This window comes from Maylandia zebra, linkage group LG12 (genome assembly GCF_041146795.1).
Source record: "Maylandia zebra isolate NMK-2024a linkage group LG12, Mzebra_GT3a, whole genome shotgun sequence".
Classification (NCBI taxonomy): Eukaryota; Metazoa; Chordata; class Actinopteri; order Cichliformes; family Cichlidae; genus Maylandia; species Maylandia zebra.
In genome coordinates, this window is record NC_135178.1 from 1,599,155 (window position 1) to 1,624,352 (window position 25,198).

General features: G+C 46.9%; 1 protein-coding gene across 1 annotated transcript; it reads right to left on the reverse strand.

The window, feature by feature from the left end:
• Positions 1-1,946: 1,946 nt before the first annotated feature.
• rad17 (RAD17 checkpoint clamp loader component) lies at positions 1,947-25,125 on the reverse strand. Its single transcript, XM_004558625.3, has 16 exons — positions 25,033-25,125; positions 23,791-24,000; positions 19,633-19,704; positions 19,245-19,380; positions 18,224-18,360; positions 16,928-16,980; positions 15,518-15,643; positions 14,468-14,537; positions 14,271-14,391; positions 14,011-14,187; positions 11,087-11,190; positions 10,861-11,007; positions 7,247-7,375; positions 4,213-4,333; positions 3,102-3,159; positions 1,947-2,552 (listed from the first exon to the last, which is right to left on the reverse strand). The coding sequence occupies exons 1-16, from the start codon at positions 25,069-25,071 to the stop codon at positions 2,360-2,362; spliced, it is 1,893 nt and encodes a 630-aa protein (XP_004558682.1). The 5' UTR covers positions 25,072-25,125; the 3' UTR covers positions 1,947-2,359.
• Between the last annotated feature and the right edge of the window lie 73 nt (positions 25,126-25,198).

A 25,198-nucleotide genomic window follows, 5' to 3' on the forward strand; every position in this document is an offset into this window, starting at 1 on the left:
CAGATTAACTGGTTTTTATATTAACTGGTTATGTTTGTTTACACAGGCTTCTTTCATCGTTTTTAAAGAGTAGTCGCATGAAGATTAAATACCTCAGCACAGAAATAAAAGTTGCACTCAACAGTTCATCGTTATGTGTCTAGTTGGGAAGTTTATTAACCAGCATTATTATCATGCATTGTTTATTATAAGTCTACACACTCATACCTTAAAAACACCTCGGAATATAATATGATGCGTTTACAGAAGTCAATCAATTAATTTCTCATCTTAATTTACATGATTTTCACTGTTGAGGCAACACACAGCTGTGCTCAGGAGAAGCAACGTGTTGCTGCAACGTGTTGCTGCAACGTGTTGCTGCAACGTGTTGCTGCAACGTGTTGCTGCAACGTGTTGCTGCAACGTGTTGCTGCAACGTGTTGCGGTTTCTCTACCCTAATGTAGAATCAGCATAAAGAAAGAAGTTGTTATTAAAAGACACATTTTTCTCTAACAGTTTTTACTGTTGCGTGTATCAGACGGCTGTGCGTCAGACTGTTGATTGTGCAGTAAAAACATGGTTACAGATTGTTATAGACTTCTTTAACGTGGAAGAGAAGCTTACCTGAAAAGGGGGGGGATGTCTCTGTAGACGATCTACCCAAGAATATTTCTTCATATATATTTTTCTTTCTTTGCTTCCTCCACAATGACGGGCATAACAACATGAGTTAAGAGTAAACTGTACTCGGAGACGTGAGGACCAAACTAACATTAGTTAGTCGTTTCCCTGTAAAGTGTTTTTCTACTAGAACATCTCACTCACCAATTCAAATATAAGCACCTTTTCTAACATTGTCACACATTCAGTCCCATTAATGCACCAGAGAGCAATTTGAGGTTAGTATCTTGGAGACTGGAGTAGCCGCGGATCAAACCACCGGCCTCGCACTGGTAGGTGACCTGACCCAGCTCCTTGTGCTGAACTTACCAACAATCATTAGTTCTGAACAGGTCACATTTGCAAACGAAGTTTAATGAACAACCACCAGCATTTATAAAAAAAAAAAAAAAAAAGAAGTTTTATTTAAAACAAAACACTTCTTCAATATATTAAAGTCTGTGGTTGCAACTGACGTTTCTTGTGATGAATCAGCCAGTAAACTCCAATGACGACCTAACAAAGCCTAAGTTTCCCGTGTGTGGCGCTGTTAGGTCATCCATGTTTTCATAAACCTTTTTCCAAGACTTTCCATGGCCCAATCCATTGGGCCCTCAGTGTGGGGAAGCATCCCTGTATGGAACTGACCTCCCCAGCCCAGTGTTCAATCAGTGCTGCTAGTTTCAGTCACTGTGCACATGTCCTGTTTCTAAGGTTGGAAACCTGCAGTCAGCTGAGACGGAAGAAGTCACCTGATGATGATGAAACGTTTCTCCCACTGAAACGTCCACATGAACAGAATCAACCTTTGGATTTTCTTACCTGGATGATCGAGCATCAAGACGTCTCCTAGTTCTGTCCAACACAACCTGAATAAATCAGAGTGCAGCACTTCGGTCATTTCTCTACAACAAATATACCAACAGGTAATCAGATGTAGCTCTCAGCACTGGATCCTTCAGGCTGCGATAAGCATGACATGAAACTACATCGATGTAAAGGCACATGCGTGATGCTAACAGCACCGTGTGACTGACAGTGGTGCTCAGGTGAAACAGGTTCTGTTGACAGGTGTGTTTGAGGATCACAGTTTGTGATGCTGTGTTTTTATACCTGTAGATGTTTCTGTAATAGTCCACCTTTGCTTTCAACGCTATCACACTCTGGTTGTTTCATTCACGCAGTCAACTTTATGATGGAGGAGTTTAGTGAGTCACCATCAGCAGATGGAGCATGTTGCAGAGCGTCACTAGAAACTGTTGAGTAAATATTGGAAGAAGGTGTGTCCAACAATAAGACTGCATTCATTTCTTACATTTATTCATACACTTGATCCTTTACTAAACAGACTGTAACGGGGAACAGTCATCGATCCTGAACAGTCACTCAGCAAAACCAATAAATAATAAGTTTAACTGACAGAACCAAATAATTTAGCTTCACTTTGAGAGATTTCTAGATTATTGTAACGATGAACGATCCTCAGGATTATCAGCCTGTGTAAAACTACAGGATGACATGCAGGCTCTGTGGGACAGGTGATGATACCTCAGAGGCAGAAACACTCATCTGTGGAAGGAGCTGGGTCTGCTGGGAGTCACGCTGGGGGCCACCGTGGGTTTGTGACTTAGAAAAGTACCAACTTCAACAACTTATTCACAAAGCAGAGAACTTCCTCTAGAACACAAACGTATCAGTGGATACAGCACAGAGGGCTCAGTCACTGATGTATTCCTCTATGGTCAGGTCTTCGTCCTCTAGGAGGACTTGATTTAAGGTGGGCTGGGGTTGGCTGGCTGGCAGACCCTCCTCAGCACCACCTGCCTCTTTCACCTCCTCCTTCTCCTCCACCTCACTGTCCATTTCCAGCTCGCCTGATTCTTTGTCTGTCAGAGCCTCTGGTTTTAATCTGGACACACAAGAGAAAACCAAAGATCAGAGGTCAAAGATCAGGTTAAAACGTGAGGTCACTGACACGGGACACCACTATGATGTGTTACAGTATCCACGGTAACAGGAGCTCAACTAGAACTTTAAAGAGACAAAAGAAGAAAACTCTTAAAACATGTACATTTGTAACAATAGCAAATATGAACACTGCAGCAGCTGTAGTAGAACACACAAAGTTCTGTTGGCATTATTACTGTTCTGTCAGAATACATCGTTACTTTGTTAAAACAACAGAAACATTTGTTCTTCGGTCTGATCACAGTTATGATGACCTCAGCCTGCTGGAGCCACACAAACAGAGCTGATAAAACAAGCGCACCACGTCCAACCTACTGACATGTTCCAGGAAACGAAAGAAAGAACAGCAACAAGGACCAAACAGCTGGTGAAAGAAAACAGCCATCCAGCCCTCAGTCCAATCACTCCTGTTCTACCTGCTCTCCTGCAACTGTGTAGTGACAATAAAGACATCCTGTGCTGTTTGACAGTAAATGACAGAGTGTGGTACCTGCTGGAGAATCTCCTCAGTGACATCTGCCCCACATCCTGGATAAATGTGATTTGGTCTGTAGGAACAGAGCAGCACAGACATGAGTCCACAGCTGTGCTCAGCACATTAACATCACTAACATTACATCAGGTATGTGAGTGATGCCTCAATTCACTGCAACAACTACCACTGACTCAACATGTGATTCTCACAGTAATGATGCTCGGCTCTGAGCTCTGTAAGGAGGCCACACAGCTCTGTGACAACATCAGGAATCATTTTCACACGAGTCACAAAAATAATTAAATAAATCATACTGAGTGATGGATACGGTGACGTGATGTATTAGCTAACAGTAACAGGTGGAAACAACAAACCTGCTTTGCTCTAAGGCAAAAACTACAACCAGCCCAGCTGAGCATCACTGCTGCACCTCTCTGTGACTGGAACTGAGCAGTGACATGGATGCAATGGAGGGCTTTAAGCAGCTGGTTAAAAAGATCGAACAACATCCCAGGAAGGATGTTTGTTCACGGTCAGCGTGCTCAGGTAACAATACTGTGAAGTTCCTTCAGGTATTGTTAAACTGTTATACTGAAAGTTTCCAGTGAAAACAGGCTTGACTAACGCTGTGTCACTACTATTACACTACATGTGTCACTGCTACACTGCAGTGCATCTGGAAAATGCTGACAGCGCATGCATGCATAGGCTGATTACCCTCTCACTGCGGCTACAGAAGGAGAAAGGAGAGAGACTTTGGGAACGATGGGATCGTTATACGTCAAGAGACTAGAAACTGATACCTCTGTGATGCAGAGGGACAGCTGTGAATTTGTTTGAATGGAACATGCACCTGTGTAATATGTAGTATGTGTAAGTAAAACAAGGCGTTGTGTATTTTGGAATATGTGAATGTGTTGGTTTCCCTTGCGAGAAAGTATTTAAAAAAAAAAAAAAAGTGGAACAACTGGAGCGCTGTCAGTGCTGTTTGGATCCTCCGAGTGATGCTGCAGAGTCACACTTCTAATGAGGTGCTGTGGCACAAACGAACATCTGTCTGCAAACTCCACTCCTTAATAAAACAGGTTTTCCCTGAAAGTACCCCCCGTGTACCCGTGGGCCTTACCTTGGTTCCTCATAGGGTTGGTGAGTTTGGCCAAGTATGGAAGCAGCTCAGTCTGCAGGCTGAGCGGAGTCAGGCAAAAGCTCCGGAACAAGGACTGGGCAGCCACACAGTTCTCCCAGTGCTGCCAGGGACAACAGCAGAGTTAGCACACCATCACTGGTCACTATGTGCAGTTTGGAATGATTTGCATCAAACTGCATCCCCTGAAAAATACACTCTTATTGTACAGGAGCAATGATCCAAATAAGAAACATCACTATGACGCTCCAAACTTCACAGGGGACTGAAGCCGTGTGTGGCTGAGAGGCTGTTTCAGAGAGAGCCACTGCAGGGCTGTAAGGGAGCGAGTGTTTGGTGAAACTGTCCAACTGAAAAGTGTACATGGACTGACAGATCTGAGGGACCACAAACTCTGCTCAACTGATGGCAGTGAGCTTTGGGAGGAGCTGGGCTCCATCACGTCTCCACCTCACCGGAGCAGCCACAGAGGGCTTTCAGCACCATCGTCCAGACGCGAGGTAAGGTGGCGGAATTTGTCGGTGTTCTTGAAAAAGGAAACGTGACATCTCTGATGAGTGCATCCAGGCGCTGGCCCTTTTGGCACCACCGTTGCCACGGCAGCGTGAAGAGAAAAAGAAAGAGGGCGACGCCGTGCAGCTGTGCCTTCATAGACCCAGGCCGTGCCCACACCTCCACCCGCTCGCTGCATGTCTGTCCAGGTCACTGGGCACCAGCCAGCATGCTGACACTTAAAATCCCCTGCAGACAGCTCCACAGGATCCCAGTATCCAAACCCACTGGCCTAGAAAACACATCCCACCTACTGCCACTCAGGGTCCCCCAGTCACAGACAGTTGGTCCCCCAGAGGAAGAGGACGGCCTAGCATCTCCCACAAGAGAAGGTCCTCAGCGGTGTCCAGCCACATGACACCTGGCCAAACATGTGCCGCCCATGCATGCATAGGCTGCACATCCCCTGGACTGCAACACCCGGTTCTGCCACAAGAGGGAGCCAAACACCTTCTGTGGCATTGGGTCATCTCTCAACAAGAATACAGAGACAGTAGGATCATGTTGCACTACAGTGGGTTGGGAGGACCCCCCCCATTTACAACAAATATCCTCGTTGTTATCACAGAGAGCGATCCAGGAAGCAACCCGAGAGCAGACCAACGCAGCTCGTATTCAGCATCTCAGGTCATGAAAAGAGCACACCAGGGTGTGGCTCACCTGATGGCTCTGCATCTGACAACGAACTACCAAAGAGTGTCCTGGAGCTACACACCATCTCCTTCATAGCAAGCGCTCTAAATGTCTCCCACTCAGAGGACACCTGCACATACTGGGCTTAACAGCATCTTCACTGGCAGTCGTCCCACTAGGCGACTGCAGCAATAGCTGCCATCAAGCCTTTATGATTAGTCACAGCGAGTCTTTCACACCGATGTGGAGACGTTTAGGCCAACTGTTCCTTACCGTTTGAATTCAGCCACATTGGAGGGTTGTTAAGCATGAACAGCCTGTTTATGGTAACTGGTCTGTATTTATATAGCGCTTTACTAGTCCCTAAGGACCCCAAAGCGCTTTACATATCCAGTCATCCACCCATTCACGAACACATGCACACACTGGTGATGGCAGCTACATTGTAGCCACAGCCACCCTGGGGCGCACTGACAGAGGCGAGGCTGCCGGACACTGGCGCCACCGGGCCCTCTGACCACCACCAGTAGGCAACGGGTGAAGTGTCTCGCCCAAGGACACAACGACCGAGGCTGTCCGAGCCGGGGCTCGAACCGGCAACCTTCCAATTACAAGGCGAACTGCCAACTCTTGAGCCACAATCGCCCTTGTTTAGCTTCATGCCGATGGGGTTTGGGCCTTTTTAAAAACTGAAGGTGCTGGAGTGTCTTCATCAGTCATTCAGAGGTGAACCTGGTTTGTTTCTGACATTCTCGTTCAGTTTCCTGGTAGAGAGCAGATTTCACGTGTAAGCCATGCAAAGCACACCACCACCACCACGTTTGACTGGTGTGATGATGTTTTATCAAATGCCATGTTAGTGCTGCACCAGCTGTGACTCAAACCTGTCAAAATAAACTGAACTCTTCAGTTCACAGAATATTTTTCCAGACCTTTCGTTGTCACTGTGGGCTTTGGGCAAATACTTTCCCACAGAGGGCCAGATATGGTTTGGGTGGTTTATTGTTCCCTTCCTACCAACAGCTGAGCTGCAGTGATGGCTCACATCATGTTACTCTGTGACCAATCCCTCTTACTGAGCCTGGTGCAGCCATCAATGGACTGCTTCTAAATCCAGGACACTAAGCAATGGTTTTTAAACTCAGTGCCAAGAAGTTCTACACAAACATATTTTTGTTATGTTCCTGATGTCAAACATGTGATCATCAGAGGACAAAAACAGGGTCTGTCCTGCTGTTCAGACAGACTAAAATATCCCCCCATGCTTCAGTTAGAAGGTTCTCCTCCTGCTTGGATCCACTTTCATCAAAATGTTTGCATTTGTTAGTTTGGAGAGACGAGCTATTTGAAAGAAGAAGTGTGGCTCTATGAATTGTGGGTAAAATTATGGCTGCAAAATATGGGCTCAGCAGCAGATGAAGAGGAAGGATGAACTCTATCATCCCTCCTACACTCAGTGTGTCTCTGACTGAAGCTGACGATGAAGCATGAAACTGGAACAATGTCCTGGTATCAACTTTGAATGGTGCCTGTAGCTGAAAACACGTAGAAGCATTTAGAGTCGCGTCATGAAAATACTGTCAGATTTTACTGACACAAGCTGAATAGTTTAAATAGCACAAAAGAGAAAAGTCAGAGCACAAAAAGAAGCTGATGAGTGAAGTTTGGAAGCAGATGTTGAACCAGTTACTGATAACTACAGAATCCATTTCATGAAGACAGTCCAGTGTAAATTCATGCTGCTCATTTGAAATGTCACAGGTAATAAAGTAACACTAAATGTTTAACAGCTGAGCTCCAGATGCTGTGACATCTGATCTCAGTCACTCACCTTCCTGTTGACGAGCAGCCAGCTGGGTTTGTGCAGGGCTCTGAAGCCAACAGACGCCAGCTGAGAGTTGGAGTGAAGGAGGCCTCTCGTGGCCACTGAAGACCCATAATCCCCCAAAACGCTGCGATTCTGGAAACAGTACAGACGGCCATTCATACAGGAGACACAGATACAGCACACGCAGCAGTACACTACAGGCCACTTACAGCTCTGCTGTAGCAGCAAAAACAGAAGTTTCCACTCTTGGACCTGCGAGCAGGTGTGATCCCGCCGCACTGAGGGTTAGGGCATTGTGACCTCGCCTGTTGGTTGTGTGCTTTTCACCATCATCCTCTCGGTGTTTTAAAACAACATGTGAGAACAAAGGAGGGATCTGAGGACCAGCGTTTGCTCCTTGGCATGTTTATCTCTCTGAAGTAACTTACTTCTAACTGTGTGTTGTATTTAACACAGTTTAACCAGCTGAGGCTTCTTTACAGCCTTTATCTTTCTGCAGTCAGAGTCGCACTCCGCCGACGTTCAGGTTGTCGTCATAGCAACGTGTCCAAGCATCCTACAGTGGAATTAATATGGAAGACGAGCGCTACCAAAAAGGTGGACGTTGAATCACGGATACACCTGCTGCTCAGTCTGTGGGTTTCGTCGCACTCGGGGGAAAATTCAAACTCGGGCAGTTCTCATGACTCGTCAACTGACGCTACTGACCAGCCAATCAGTGGCATACAGTCTGATGATGTCACATTTTAGTGCCTGCTCAGGTACTAAAAAAAGACCTGGGACCAGGTACTGTGGCCTAATGGAAAACCCTGAAGAATGTGGTGAACCGTGCCGAGTCGATCCGGCCTTTAGGTGAAGAGGCGATACGGGTTCTTCCCTTGGTTTTCTGTAATATGAACAGTCCAGATTATTGGACCCAAGATGTTCACAGTTAAACTCCAGCAGAGACGACAGACGGATCAAACCGCTGCCCGAGCCTGGTGGCTTGTGGGTAGAAACGGTCCCCGAATCTGCTGCTGTGGATTCTGCTGTAGCTCCTGCCTGACAGGAGCGTAGATGGTTTGGGTGGCTGGGATCAAACAGGATCCACTGGGCCTTCCTCCCACAGCGCTGCCTGCAGAGGTCCTGGATGCTGGTAGCTCAGACCTGGTGATATACAGCACTGATCTGACCACCCTCCATAGAGCTTGGTGGTCCAGAGCGTTTCAGGTGCCACAGCAGGTCAGCTACAGCCAGACAGAATACTTTGCTGGTGCATCGACAGAGTCCATGCTAAATCTCAGCCGATGCAGAAACAACAGCTGCTGTTTCACTGTTTTTGTGACTACATCCACGTGATGTGAGAAGGTCAGATCCTCACTGATGTTAATCCCCAGGAACCATCCGACTCTCTCCACCTCTGTCCCCTCAGTGTAAATGGGGGTGTCCCCTCCACCCTGCAGTTTTCTGTGGTCCACAATGAGCTCCTTGGTCTTGCTGACGTTGAGCAGCAGGTTGTTGTCCTGACACCACGATGCCAGGGCACTCACCTCTGCTCTGTAAGCACTCATCTCCACCTGGACCGGCTGATTGTCAGTTTAGCCATAAGTCAACAAGAAGCTTCTGGTAGGAGAAGATGTGACGCTGCTGATCCGTGATCTGTCTGTCAGGAAGTCCAGGATCCAGGTGGATAAGGAGTCACTGATGTGCAGATTCCAAAGTTTGATGCTGAGCCTGGATGAAATTATAGTACTGAAAGCAGAGCTGCAGCTAATAAACAGCATGTGTGCTCCTATGGTCCAGGTGGGAGAGGGCCGTGTGCGGAGCGACTGATCTGTTTGTCCTGTAGGCAAAGGACTGAGTGTAGCAGAGAGTGGAGATGTGAGCTTTCACTATACGCTCAAAGCACCTCAGGACTAGGGATGGGTGTCGAAACCCGGTTCTTGTTGAGAACCGGTTCCCACTGTTTCAGTTCCTTGGAATTGTTTGCCATTCGATTCTCTTATCGATTCCAGTCGCCCTGAATGACGTCACCGCGTTGCGGAGCGTCATTTACCTGGCAGGAAACACGGCGGCTCAAACGCTCAAAAGTTTGGTTACACTTTATGAGAACGGATGACAACAGGGCAACTTGCAATACTTGCAAAGCAGATATTTCATTTAAGGGAGGAAACACTACGAATATGCAAAAGCATTTGCTCACAAAACACACGATGACCTTAAATGAATGTCGTGTTTTTAATTCTGGACTCGTGAATCTCAGCCCAGCAGCAGCGGTAACGTTTGCACGTCCTCTCCCGTTAATGCGGCAGGTAAATAATCAACTAACAGTGCATATTATGTTAGCGCGATCTGCCTTATTACAAACCTGCCATTACTGTGCAGCAGAAGAATATTTATTTTATTATTTTACATTTACAATGTTTTTCCTGGGGACCCTGTGACACCCATTGAAGAGCCGTATGCTGGATCTCTTAAGATCTCACTGCTGGGTTTGTAAGGCCATGTTACTCCTACATTTCTATCTTGTTCAAAGAGAAGACATAAAACAAAGTTCTGAGCTAATCGACCTTAGTGTTCTCCTTTTTAAACTCACATTAGGTTTCTTGGGGATGATGGTGGTCCATCAAATGAGGGGACTAAAGACAAAAGCAGTGACATGTCTGAAGACAGCTGCCAGTTCATGAGTGCGTGCTTTGAAAGCACCATGTTATCTGGCCCGGAGCTTCCTGATTCGCCGAAGGCTGGTCAGGATGTTGTGGCTGAGCGACGGAGCGTCTACATGCTGGGAGAACATTGGCAGAGCTTTCTTTAGTTTGGCTTTGTTGAAGTCGCCCGTCACAGTGGAAGCCCCTTTAGGGTGTAGTGCTTCCTGCTGGTCGATGACATCATACAGCTCGTCGCGTGGCAGCGTTGCGTCGGCGTGGGAGGGGATATAAACAGCAGTACAGAACACAGCTGTAAACTCTCCGATCAAGTGTCCAAGATCAAACTGTACACCCAAACACCATCGCTCAGTGAGTGTGCACACGCCACCTCCTCCCAGCGTCCCGACACCTTCCTCTCCTCGCAGTGAGCGGAGATGCCCGCAGCAACAACAGCCAAGGCCAGTGAAGTAAGCCATGTCTCCGTGCAAATAAAGACAGCTTGTTTTCCAAAGTTTGGACTTTAGCTAGAAGAATGCCGTCTGTTCATCAGCTATCAGGCTCTTTTCCAATCACGTAGCCGAGACAAGCCTCCATTCCAGTCTGCTGGTGTGGTCCCAGATAGTGAATGCTGTGGGCTGTGTAAGAGTCTCTCTGTCGTAGGTGATCAGTGCATCACGTTTCCAAAACATTAAAAAAAAAAAATGTTAAAAACATACGAAAAATGCAGAAATGAGGAGGACGCCAAGTAACAGCCAGCATCCTCACCGGCACCATGTTGTTCATTCATTTAGTTCCCTTTTGAAGTGTTAGAGTCTAAACACTCAGCACAGAGATGAGCACATCTCCGGGTTCTGATCTCTGTACTGCCCACTGCCGGGACTCCAAGGATCAGGGACTGAGCTCCTGCATCGGGCTGCTGGTTCCTCACATTGACATGTTACAATGATATGAAATAACAACCACAGAAATGAGAATGATGTTAGGACTGACCGTCCAATCAGCAGTGAGAAGGTCGGCATCAGACAGATACTCGCTGGCTCTTTCCACATCCTCCACCTCGCAGAAGAAGTCCAAGTAGTTCTGGTGAAGGTACAGGCTGAAGAACTCTCCGGACATGTGAGAACGCTCAACAACCAGCTGACAGGAGAAAGAGAAGACCAAAGACCGTTTATGCTCCTGTAAGTAAAGATAAATCAATACAACAGCTGATCAGCACCTCAGGGTCCACTAGTAAGGCTGCTCTGTGATGATGCAGCAGGTGGGACGGTAGACCACGCCCACAACCACCCTCCGCTCCGTCAGCACCTTCATGTTTCTCTCCTGTCAATGACAATCACAGGCACAGTGCAGCAGCTTTAGTATCCACATGCTCATTCCTGCAGAAGATAAAGAGGTAAAACAGCAGCTGGACTGACAGCAAGCACGCTCCCCTAACTACACAGAACACCAGAGAAAAACACGGTTCTTCTTCTTCATTATTAAAAGGTTTCAAACTGACCGAGCAGATTTAGATTCATGTGATTTATTAAGCAAAGTCAGCGCAGAGTGACTGACGTCACAAGCAGCCAGTGAGACGATGCTGTGTTACATCCTCCTGTGTTTCACTGTGTCGAGTCTCTTCTCCTCTAAACATAATGTTCTGCATTTTTCTTACATTTAACATTAATGTGTGCCTCCCTCTCGATTGTACAGTTTCTCCTGTTTGCTATTTATTCCTGCTGTCTGTCATTTAGATTTTATTCCAGAACAGTCGGTGGAGCACCTACAATCTCACTGTAAATGAACAATGACAATAAAGAGGTGGCAGGACCTGGTACTACTCATCACTGATGCGAGGACAACCTCAGGTTTGTCTTCAGCACTGATGAGCCAAGCTCTCCTTTAAACTCAATGACTTCATCAACTTCTTCAAATAAAATGTTAAAAAGATTCAAAGCCATCCCACAGGTGTGTGTGAGCACTGTGATACCTCCTGATGTTAGACCGCTTCTAATACAAAATATATTTTTAGAGTCAAATTCAATCACGTCTCCCTGTAAATCATCAGTGTGCATATTAAACTCTACTCCTGCCAGACTGCTCAAAGTCTGATCATTGCTTTCATTTATCTTTACCTATTCAAGTTGGTACGGCTGTACGAGCGTCACAGCGCTCCTTACTGCTGCGCAGCTTCTGTTTCTATGGTTTCATGGCGTGTTGTGTCTTTGTGTGACGCACGGATCACTTTCAGTCATCAGGGAACAGCGAGTGACGCTGAGGAAACAACGGATGAGCTACAATCCAAGATTTACTCCAACTGTTCTGTCCGACAGTGTCCTGGCTCCACCTGCTAAGCCTCAATGCCTCAGTGGAGCTACGGTCCGGACCGTACACCACCAGCACCGAAACAAAGGGAAGGGGTGGGGGCTTATGTACTCCAGGGCTGCAGACATAGAGGCCATGTCCATTCAGGCCTATTTATCTACCTTTGAGACAGTCGGGGACTAATGGTAGCCATAGTAACCATAGTTTACATCCCCTCCAATGCTAACGTTAGCTCATCACTCAGCCACCTCCAACTTCTCATCAGCAGACAGCTGAGAGAGCACCCAGCAGGCGTCCAGATTGCTGCTGGGGTCTTTAATAATGTTCGGCCCTAAACTCCACCAACATGTTAACTGTCCTACCAAGAGGGGCCAGGACACTGGACCATGTGTACAGTAACCTCAGGCCTCTCGCTGCTCCTCATCCCTGCCTACACCACCCTCAGGGGCCCCTCCACCCTCCGGTTCATTAAAACATGTCCAGATGATGCTCTCCTCAGGACTGCTTCATCTTTGGACAGCTGGACCTGGAGACAATGTGACAGTGACCAACACTATCCAGGTTTTCCCAAACCAAAAACCTGGATGATGAGAAAAGTCCAGGCTCTGCTCAGAGGGACGGCTCTCTGCACAGCCAGAGCCAACCTGAGGAGGGGGCATCAAACGGGCCGAGGAGGCCTGCAGGGGGAGGACAGAGGGCTCCTTCACAGACAACCCCCACCAGGTCTCACAGGCATCCAGGCCCTCTCCACCTTCCAAGCCCAGTGCCCCCCAACCCCCGACAGCAGCAGAGGAGCTCACCTGCTTCTTTCCCTGGTTTGAGACCACCCCTCCCACACAACCCCAGCCCCCCCCCCCAAAGTTGGTCCAGTCAAGTCACTCAGCACTGGATCCCTGCAGGGCTGCGTTCTCAACCCCTACTGTTCACTATAGTTAGTCACAGACCAATTATATTAAAAACAGAACAGAAACTATGGCAGAACATAAGCAGGTCATTCAGCATGTGTTTTATTGTAGTGCACAGCTGACAGCGTGAGCACAGAGCCAGGAGGTCGAATGTGTTCAACAGATTCAACACTGAGTTACTGTAGTCAGCCTGCAGTCCACAGCCAAAGCCCTGACACCCCTTCCACACCTGTCACTTTCACTCACGGCCATGTTTAGAGACAAATAAGAAGACTCAGGCAAGTCCACAGGTCGAGGGTCGTGACTCCCAACACACTCAAACTGATCCACAAGGCCAGTAACACTGTGGGCATGGAGCTGGAGCTTTTTAAGGTGGTGTCAGATAAGGAAGAGCTGGACAGTACCTCCCACCCTTTACTATCTCTGCATGTGCTACAGAGGAAATATGGTGCAGTCTGACGTATACATTTAATCTGTAACATACTGGGATATTTATAATTACTACTCTTTGTATCTATTGTTTTGTTACAACTCTGTAATAAATCACATTATGTAATAGTTTGTTTAGTGATAGCTGTGACCTCATCATCGCCTCAGGGTTTGATTCAATGATTTTAATGTTCCTGTAAATGTTGTTGTGACTGAGGATTGGCTCACACCCACTCACCTACTATCTACCTAAAATTATACAGCAGGGCCTCTTAATGACCCTTAACTGAAAATGTGACTCCCAGCAGCTGCTCCACCCTGCTCCACCCTGCTCAGTGGGAGAGTCAGTGGGTTAAAGACATAAAGAAAACAGTGGGTGTTTATTAGCTGAGTTTGTTCACTTGGATAAATGTAAGTTTTGACAAAGATCAGACATTTTACTGTTGCCACTGCAGAGATGACAAAAGCAGCTGAGAGGAAGCTGAAAGTGGGAGTGACTAACGTTTGCAGTGCAGGATCTTTCCCAGTGCTCTGAACAAGAAGAGAGAGGCATCCTTCCCTCCAATGGCGAGCGCCTCTTCCTGTTTGGACTTCTTCTTCCTTTGACTTGTTGTGGAACCAGCTCTGCACAGTGACCTGTCCTTCTTTGTCCTCCATAAACCTGTTTCCAGTGACGTGCCTGAAAAGTTTTAGTGAGAATAAACTGAATCATTAGGATCAAAAGTCATTTATAGATAATTTAACATGTATTTGTACACTTACAGCTATCAGTGGGCAAACAGGAGAACTGGAGGCTGTTGACGGCACTGCGAATATCTCCCGAGCTTCCTGAACACAGTGTTTCCAACAGCGTCTGGTCTGGGACGCACATGCTTCTACAGCTCTGCTTAGAACAGCACACAAATACAATGCAGACAACAAACACAGACGCACACAAATGAATGTGAACAGAGTCTCACCTTTGCTGCCTCCTGGGTTGCAATGCAAGTGAGAACCTTCATCATTGCAGTTGGAGCCACTGGATTAAAGCTGGAAAACACACACACACACACACACACACACACACACACACACACACACACACACACAGATTTCACTGCATGTGGCGAATAAAAGTTGATGATGATGATGATGAAGTCAGTGTGAAATGGAATCATAACAAACATGTAAACGCTGTTATACAGCGAGAGGAACACAAACAGCTCTCTGGCCTTTGAGATGCACAAAATCAAAACTCGTGTGTAATTTTATGCATGCTGCATGATTATACATACATACAACTGTATGCATATTTAATGTTGCCACTAGGTGGCGCCTTAATGTGACCTCATATTGGTACGTAGATGCCTCCAGAGTCAGACTGCCAGTAAGCATGTAAAGGTCTGCGCCTTCCTGGCTGCTTCGCCCACACTGGGATGTCTGGTCTGCGCTTGGGGGGCTCGTGGGTGTCCACAGACCCACTGGGTGGGGCCTCCAGGTGAGCGAGCAGCTGCTGCTTGGTGCAGTTTGTCCCAGATCCAGACCAGTCTGTCTTGTCCCTTTACTGTGTGTCTGTTGTAACTGAGTGGACGACTGGTGTTGGGACACAGTGTGCAGATGGGCCAAAGACTTGGGTCATCAGTGGGTGGGGGGGTTAAGTGTGAGTGACTGACTAACTGAGCAAATGGCCTTTGTGTGTGCAGCTGTAGCTGGGTCTGGGGCCCGGAAATAACCGCTGCCCCTCCCTGGGATGCCTATAGGTGCCTCCCGCCCCATCTTTTCCTGCTGCAATGGGCGCGCAGATGTCGCTGAGACGTGTGGTCTGATTTCTTTGCACTGTGCATCCACATGTTCATCCTCCCACGGTTCATTTCAGGGTCTGAATGCATAATTAGCTGCTTATTTAATAAATCGAGCTCTGACTACACAAGGTTTGCAACTACGGACTCAGTGAAACCAAGATCTGAAGATGCCTAGGATGAAGTGTGTGTAACAGCTGGTTATCAAATCACATTCACAGTTTCCAGAACCTGATGCTGCTAATGCCCAGCTCCTCCTGGATGTCTTTGGGAAAAAGAAAGCGTGAACTGCCGTCTCCACTCAGGCTGTCTGACACTATGAACACCAGGGGGCACTGACTGGTCCTCACGAAACGCCTGAAAGACACAAGGACAGAATCTGAGAGCAGGAACCACACAGCACTGCTTTGGTGACACAAACATTATAAACCTTACAGTGCAGTCAGTGTACAGACCACTGCATGCAGCAAGGCTTCAATCAGGCCAACCTGGTCCTAAATGTAAACTAGGAATGCTGGTACTGGTGTAACTAAGTATTTACCCTGTAATCCTACCTTCAACACTTCAAAGAAATCATTAAAAGGACAGAAACAGGTTCTTGTTTGCTGTGTGAAAACAAATGAACTGTGAAAAACTGCAGGTATGATAAAAAGACGCTTTCTGTCAGCTTGGCACGACGAGGACGTGATTTTGGACTTTTCCAGAGTATTTAATACCATCAGGCCAGCCCTCATGGGTGAAAAGCTGACAGCGATGCAGGTGGATGCCTCGCTCGTGTCCTGGGTTGTTGATCACCTGACAGACAGACCACAATATGTGCGTCTGACAGCGTGGTCAGTAGCACAGAGGAACCACCAGGGGCTGTCCTCTCTGTACAAGCCCTCCATCTAAAGCACAAGTACACACTGCAAGACACTAGTGTCACATCCTCTCCTGAGAAAATAAGTCAATGATATGAGGGGCACCTCGATGTTGTCTATACTCAAAGGAAGAGATTTTAGGCAGCAGAGGAAATACCAAAGGTGACGTGCAGAGCTGCAGTGACTACAGGGAGATAAAGACTGGACCCTGAACACGCTGCTCTACAGATGTGATCTTTGATGTGAGAGTGCTGATGCAGAAGCACAGAGAAGGTCAGAAGGTCACTGTGCCGTTTACACGATGCTCTGGATTCATGTTGGCAGCACAGATGGCCCCTGGTAGGTTCAGCACTGGCTCCCATCCTGGTTCACCTGAGTTCAAAAAGCCTCAGCAGTGGCTTTGTAACCTTTTCTAGAGTGATGAACATCGACGGCTTTGTTTTCCAGCAGGTTCTTCTCACTGTGGCACCACCACGACCTACTTCAGTGCACTTATGATTCATCGGGTCTGTCAGTAATCACACCTCCATGTTGAAGCTGAACTTTCATCTTAATGTTGTTAATCACAGTTGATCCATGATTTAACCAGTGGGGCGATTACTTCCTCTACAGCGTGTGTGTAATGTGTGTGGATAGTTTTTACCCCTAATAAATAAAATCATTTACAAACTGCAGGTTGTATTTATTTGTTGATGCCTCCATCTAACATGAAAATGTGTTTGATGATGTAAAACATGTGAAGCTGTTTGTCACGGCACAGAGTCCTGGGATCAGGTCTTACCTCAGGACCTCGTGCAGGGCTCCGGGCTGCCTGTAGAACTGGTTTGGCAGATCCTGAAGAGGCACACGAGAGTATAAATGTACGCATGTTAAACAAAACTGCGTTACACCACTATATAGTTTATATGCCACAGTTAATAATAATAATAATAATAATAATGGATTGCATTTATATAGCGCCGTTCGAGACCCTCAGAGCGCTTTACAACACCACTGTTCAGTCACTCTCACATTCACACACTGGTGGAGGCAGCTGCAGGTGTAGCCACAGCTGCCCTGGGGCAGACTGACAGAAGCCAGGCTGCCATATCGCGCCATCGGCCCCTCTGGCCAACACCAGTAGGTGAAGTGTCTTGCCCAAGGACACAACGACCGAGACAGACAGAGCAGTTGTGATCGAACCGGCAACCTTCCGATCACAAGATGAGCTTCCCAACCCCCTGAACCCACCAAAGCCACAACATTAAAAATGAAAACAACACGGCACAGATCACCAGCACTGTGGTGTCTATGGGACCTTTCATTCAGTGGCTGAGCCCATGTGGGCTCCACGAGTCTGCAGACATCCACTGTGGCGTCTCCGTCTCTGCTGAAGTGCAGCACTGAGCTCACACAGGGCTCTGCTGTTTGACTCGTCCACGTGTCAGACGTGTCTTGCACTGCACACGTCCTCAAACACTAAATAAACGATGCAACTCGAGTGTTTGTGTTGCTGCTCGTGTCTCTGAGTCTTTGTGGTGCACTGCGGGGAGTCTGGTGTTGACGGTGAGCGTCCGACGGCTCTTTCTCATTAGTAACTTCTGTCCTTACTCTTTCACACGCCTCGTGGTTAGGTGGTAGAAGAGCTTTGTGGTGTCGGTGTCTGTACTGGGACCAGTTAGCTGCACTGTACAGTTTTCTGTTTTCATGGCTGAGCCGTGTTATAGACGCAGACCCACATTTAGGAACGAGCTCCTCGATGTGTTAGTGACCACTGCAAACTGCCAGTGAAAAACGACAGCAGTGAACTGTGTGACAGCACAAAACAAATCCCAGAGCATAACACGAGACGATGAATCGCAGCGCTGTTTTCACACCAGAGGAGTTTTGTTAAATGAGTTACACGCACTGAAAGAACAGATGCCTTCGACATCACCATGAATAACGAGGGATTTCTAACACTGCCTTCCAGCCCTGAGCTATGAGGAAATGAAGCAACAGTCAAACTGAAATACAGACCATAATATCTTCCCACAGCTGTACAGTCGTATTGAAATGAACAGCAGTGAAACACTGGAGTAGTCTCTGTGTGTCATACCTCCACCAGGATGAGCTTGTTGTGCGCGACTCCTCCATCACCTGCCATCTTCAGGCAGTTGTATTTGTTGGCTCTGAGGAGGAAATCCTGGAACTGTGACGACTGAGAGCTGGAGGAGAAGCCGTTCGTTCGCCACTCTAGTAAAAGTTTAGAGCATCAGAGACGAGAAGCAGAAGTCTGTATGCTACAGTGTAGGCACGTGGTCTTCTGTTAGTACTGGGATGGCTACAAGAACACAACACTGTCACTGTGCCCCCACACCCTCCAGCTCTATGCATTTGGTTACCTGAGGAGTAATCACCTGCACATATGAGAACAGACTCTGCATGCTAGACTTTTGGTATGATGTGCTATCTGGTTAACATGTATAGACTTCCTGATGAGCAGCGGTTTGCTCAGTGCAGATAAAACACACATGCAGAGCAAGATAAACTTCGCTCTCCATCTGGAACATCTCACATTTGCCAAAATGTCCTAATTTAGCACAAGTAAGGAAACAAGGAGCTTTGTCTCTGGTCAGTTACTTTGTTGTTGTGATGCTTCTTGTATAAATCTGACACAGCTGGAAAGCCTGTTTATGTCGCTTTAAACGGTGCCGGTGGTGTCATAAGCAACACGCGTTTGTGGGTTAAGCACAAACGCACACATGGAGTTTCCAACCAGCTTATCCTGCTACTGACTTGTTTAGTGCAGTTTATTGGACTGGACGATGGAAGATTTGGCAAATACAACATTGGAAGCCACAGATGTATTTTCCTAACAAACGAGGCCCCATGTAAGGGCCAATAAACAGGCTTTCACAGCAATAACACACCAAACACACTTTCTTTGTTGTTCCAGTCCAGACAGAAACTGGTTATTATCCAGAGATGATCTGACTTAGTTTATACCTGTTAAATGAATTTGCATTATTAAGCACAGGTGAGGTTTAGTCATCACACTGAATTTCTACAGGTAACCTCTTCATGCTGATGACTGTCCCGCTGACACGTGTGAGGAGGACAGACAGATGTTTCCTCACCATGACTGCTGCTGTATGCTTCTAGGTTTGTGGGACTACTCCATTCCTGAACCCTGAGGCCCATCTCCAGGGACAGCACACGGACTGTGGCCGTCTTTCCACAGCCCGACGGCCCCGTCAGCAGCAAAATACCACTCTGTAGATGAAAGGCTCAAACTGAGTCTCCGACTTTACAGCCTCCTCAGACAACAGGGCCTAAAATGATCAGAACTCCGGCTGTGGCTGAGCCACGTGTCCACGCAGGGGAAGTTTTCCACCAGCAATCACTCATTTTCTTTTTGTCAGGGAGGATGAAGCATTATTATCTCTGTTACTCAAAGAAAAATCAGAGCATGAACTGCTTGAACGTGATTACTTCACTCAGTGTACGAATGCAAAGCGTAGTTACCTTTGTGTTGGTGTGAACTCTGATCCACTTCTCAACTTCCTCCATCTTCTTCTTGTGGACAGCTAGTTCAGCCTACACAGATGGACACACCGTAGCATAAACCGCTCAGTACACAGTCAGCGCTAATACCTCGTCACAAACACAGGACGGGATCATTCATCTTCCACACAAACACAATCAAACCTGCAACAACTGATAATAAACATTAAGACAGATTTAGTCTCAAGAGGCCTTTAAACTTCAAATGAACTTCTCCCAAGTGCTGATTGGCCAAACCTACAAACATACTGTTCAAAACATGAAAGGAACACATTGAAAGCATCAGATCTCAATGGAGAGAAATCGTCCTGTAGATCTACACTGACTGTGTAACGTGTCAGGAATTAAAGTCAAGATCAGTCTACAGACACCCCAAAGTCAAAGTGGAAAAATGATGTGACAGGCTAGTTTGTAATGGCCCCTGCAGGCAAACCTGGCAATGTCACAGCATGCTCTGTGAGATGACAGAGTTGTGGGAGACCTCCTCAGACATCACTGAGCTCATGGACAGCTGCTCGCTGGCAGATGGAACAAGAACTGAGGCTACGTTCACTCTGCAGGTCTTAAAGCTCAATTCAGATTTTTGGATCGAATCCGATTTTTCTGTCTGCTTCTTCACACTACAAATAAAATGTGACAGCAAACGCGCTCTAGTGTGAACGCTCAAAGCAGCGCAAAAGAAGACGTCACACACAACGCGCTCTGTTTAGACCCAGACCAACAGACTCTTCACCCTCCTGCCCACTGATGGCCTTAATATAAAGACTTCGGACTTTACGTTTCCCAATTTTTGCTTTAAGTTATTTTGTTATCTACATTTGGCCTAATAATGATCCTTATTGCTGTTTTAGAGGAGCTTCAAAGGATAGCTGCAGATTTCTGTCAGAATCTGCAGATTATACAGAACAAATAAAATGTTCACGTTTCTCCAACGTTGTTCCCAACAGTTTCACCGGATGGACAGGAAGCGTTCGCGATGTCTTCTCCGGCGCTGATAGTTGGCGTCTGTCTTGTGTCAGTGACGTAAAAGACGGATTTAATGCGACGTGACCATCAAACACCAGTCGCAGATTTGTATCGTATTCAGCACCACATACCAAAGTGACCCAGGTCTGATTTGAAAATATCGGATTTGTGCCGTTCACACTGTCACACCATGATCGGATAGATGGGTCGCACAGGGTCAGAAAAGTCTTTCGCCTGCAGTGTGAACGTAGCCATAATATCCCAGAGGTGTTCTTTTGGATTGGTGTCATTCAGCGTGGGGGCCAGTCAATACTATGAATCCCTTCATCCACACTTCAAATCCTGTCTCCCCCCCACCCTGGACCCCCACCAATTCGCATACCGCCAGAACAGGAGCACAGAGGATGCAGTCTCCATCGCACTCTGTCCTCTCACACCTGGACAACAACAACACCTACACCAGAATGCTGTTTATAGACTTCAGTTCAGCGTTCAATACAATCCACCCCTCACAACTCATCAGGAAACTGACAGACCTGGGCATCAGTTCCCTCATCTGCAAATGGTTACTGGACTTCCTGACCAACCGCCCCCAACATGTCCGGTTGGATAACCGCTGCTCATCTACAATCACGATGAACACCGGTGTACCACAAGGCTGTGTGATGAGCCCTTTCCTCTACTCCCTCTTCACCCACGACTGCAGACCTGCTGATGGTTCCAACACCATCATTAAGTTTGCAGATGACACCACGGTGATTGGCCTCATCAGTGACAACGATGAGGCCGCCTACAGGGAGGAGGTGGATCGTCTGGCTGAGTGGTGCGACAGAAACAACCTGCTGCTTAACACCGAGAAGACCAAGGAGCTCATCGTGGACTACAGGAGGAATGCTGACCCACATCCACCCATCCACATTAAGGGGACGGCTGTGGAGCGTGTGAGCAGCTTCAAGTTCCTGGGAGTCCACATCTCCGAGGATCTCACCTGGACGACCAACTGCTCCAAGCTGGTCAAGAAGGCTCACCAGCGCCTCTTCTTCTTGAGGACTCTGAGGAAGAACCACCTGTCCTCAGACATCCTGGTGAACTTCTATCGCTGCACCATCGAGAGCATCCTGACCAACTGTATAACAGTCTGGTACGGGAACTGCTCTGCCTCGGACCGGAAGGCGTTGCAGAGGGTCGTGAAAACTGCCCAGCGCATCGCCGGAGCACCACTTCCTGCCATAAAGGACATCTACAGGAAGCGGTGTCTGAAAAGGGCTGGGAAAATCATCAAAGACCCCAGTCACCCATCACATGGACTCTTCACCCTCCTGCCCTCTGGGAGGCGCCACAGGAGCCTCCGGACTAAGACCACCAGGTACCGGAACAGCTTCTTCCCCACAGCTGTCAGACTCCTGAACTCTGCCTCCTGACATCTGACCCACGTTAAACTCATGGACTGAACATACACACACCCACAATGGACAACTGTACCCTCAAACACACAATAATAACATGGACTGAACCACCACTCACAACCACTAGCACTTTATATAGCCTCTGTAGAAACTATCTACACCCTCACTTATCTTAACTGCACTACTGTATAGCTCTGTGTAAATAATCATTCTGTACATTTGATAATCTTTAATCCTACAACTGTTTACAACTTGCATAGTTCCCATTTCTGTATAGCTGTATATCTCAGATTCTGTAAAGTTATTTATTTCATATTCTGTATAGTTTTTCATATTTATATCCTGTTCATAGCCTGTACATAGCTTGTACTCACTACAGCCTGTACATACTTATAGTTATAGAATATTCATAACATACTTCATACCGTGTACATTATAACATACCATAATAGACCCATTTCTGTAATATACTCACATATCTATATTATTGCTAATATATATTGTAATATATCTATATCATGGCTAAAGCACTTCTGGATGGATGCAAACTGCATTTCGTTGCCCTGTACCTGTGCATGTGCAATGACAATAAAGTTGAATTCTATTCTATTCTATCCTCCAGGAGCGACTGCATACTCTCACCACATGAGGCTGGGCATTGCTGTGCACCAAGAGCAGCCCACTGCACCAGCATACAGCCTGACCATAGGTCCAAGGGTTTCAGCCCAGCACCTAATGGCAGCCAGGGCGCTGTTGCTTACCCTGCAGAGGTCTGCGCGTCCCTCCATGGGTATACCTCCTCAGACACCGCTGAACCACCAGCAAACCAGTCATGCTGAATGACTTTACAGGGATGTTCTCCACAGGTTCTCGAGACCCATTATGTCTACCACATGTGCTTTCAGCTCTAAGCCTGCTCTCATCTTTGAAAATGACCTGGCGTCAGAGGTGCCAATTCTGGAACTCTATGGTAAATGCCAATCAGGCTTCATGGTGCCAGGCAGTGAGCACAGGGTCCACTAGAGGACACCGGGGCCTCGGCTGACCCTCGGAAGTCTAATTCTGATTGTTTGGTCAGAAACATTCACACCAGTGGTCTGCTGGAGGTCATTTTGTAGCTCTGACAATGCTCATCGATACTGGCCCTGCTGATAGGTTAAGGACCTTTACGGCCTTGTCCAGCTCTCCTAGAAGAACTGCCAGTCTCCTGGAATCTCCTCCAGCTGTGCTGGGAGATGCAGCAATGCTAATGTATTGATCCTGGAGCATGACTACCTGTACAGCCTCTGTAGGGTCCAGGTGTCACCTCATGTTACTGGTTGAGACAACGAGCCCAGACAAATGCAAAACTAGTGCAAAAACAAAAAAAGATGAGGAGGTAACTATCAGGGACCTCCGCCTGTAAAACCACTCTCGTTTTGGGAGTTGTCTCGTTGTTGCCCCTCTGGCACACCTGTTACTAATTTCACTAACACCAAAGCAGTAGAAACTGACCAACAGATCAAAATTTATTGTCCTGATGCTTTATTCTGATTAAAAAGTGGGTCTTTCTGTGACTGGACTCTGTTCCAGTCTACAGTTACCTCTGGTGAGACCCTGAGTGGGTAGAAGGTTTCCCATCAGGGGACTCCATCGTGCTATGCAGGGCCTTGAAAGCTCACGACAGCATGCCGGACTTGAACCTGAGCTGACGTGGGTGGACTGTGTTGTGAAGGGCAGTTTGTACATGACAAGCAAAGGTGCTGACCTGTGAGCGGGGTGAGTATTTGTCCACCCAGGGCTCATTCTGGTCCAGTTGAGACGACTCCTTGAGCAGGTAGGAGACGCTAGCTTCTCTTTTCCTCTTCCTCTTTATCTCAGCCTTGGAGCATAAAACAGGGTTGCCATTTCTTCTTCCAGAAAGAGAAGAACATTCCTCTCTCAAATCAATAAAGGACGGATCCACCCAATGGTTTGCCTGTTATATATATAGGAAGTAGAGCAGGGCGATATGACCAAAAATATTTATCACGATATACATTTGAAAATTTGTGATAACGATATAACTGACACGAGAAAATACTTTACAACTCCTCAACTTTATTAGTGCAAAACAAACCCCAAAAAAAAACATAAATGTATTTTCACTTAAACAAGCAGCTGTTTTTTTATGTGCATTAAAGCTACATCGTTTCATTCAACGATCCGCTTTCGCTCTCCTCATTCGCCATCGCCGCCATGCTTTTTCTGCCATGTGCGTATGAAAACAAAGGCACTGCACATGCGGTTTTACTCATATTGTATCGCGATATTTTATTTTCGTATCGCTGCCTAACATTGTACCGGTATTACCATGAACGGTATAATATGATATATGATGATATGGCCCAGCCCTAACACGAAGTACAAAAAATACATAATTTATTGATGCAAAACATGACAAAAGAGGTACTTGGCTGCTCTGTGCTTAATGGAGAGCTAGTACCTCAAAATAATGGTACGAGAATCAGGTCGGGGAAAGATTACATTCCTTAATAAACATGTGAGATGCAGGTGATACCTGAACAGGTACAGCTATGTGGAAAACACAGCTTTCAGCAGGATCCATGCAGTCCTCTGACATACTAATACAACCTTACTGCTTCCACAGGAATCAAGTGTGACCAGAACATTTGACAGTTTGCTGGTCTTAAGTATTTGAGGTGTGTATTAGCACATCAGAGTGATTACTGTACGATCCTAAATAATGGTTGGGTCAGTGCTGGTTGGGCTGTATGAAAGAAGCGTCAGAGTTTTGCGAAGTTTAGTGAAATAAATATATTTAAACCAAACAGAAATGAACACTGAAACTCTACTCTGGACACTGCTCATGCAAACAACGTCATATGGACGTGGATTATGTAAATGGAAGCACTTTGTAATAAAGTAACGGTTTCTATACTTCCTGTTTGCAGTGTGACCCCACTGACCCCGGGCTCCCCTCCCTCCCGAAATCCACTGTGTTACTTACCCTGCGCTCAGTAGCTTTATCTGCCACAAGCTTGTTCATCCTTAAAGCTGCTGTTTCCCATAGAGAACAGTAGATTAGTGAAGGACCGGAGACCTGAACAGCTGCTGGCGACGAAACGAGAGAGAAAACACAGCCCGTAAATATCGCAGCACTCGGGACAACATCT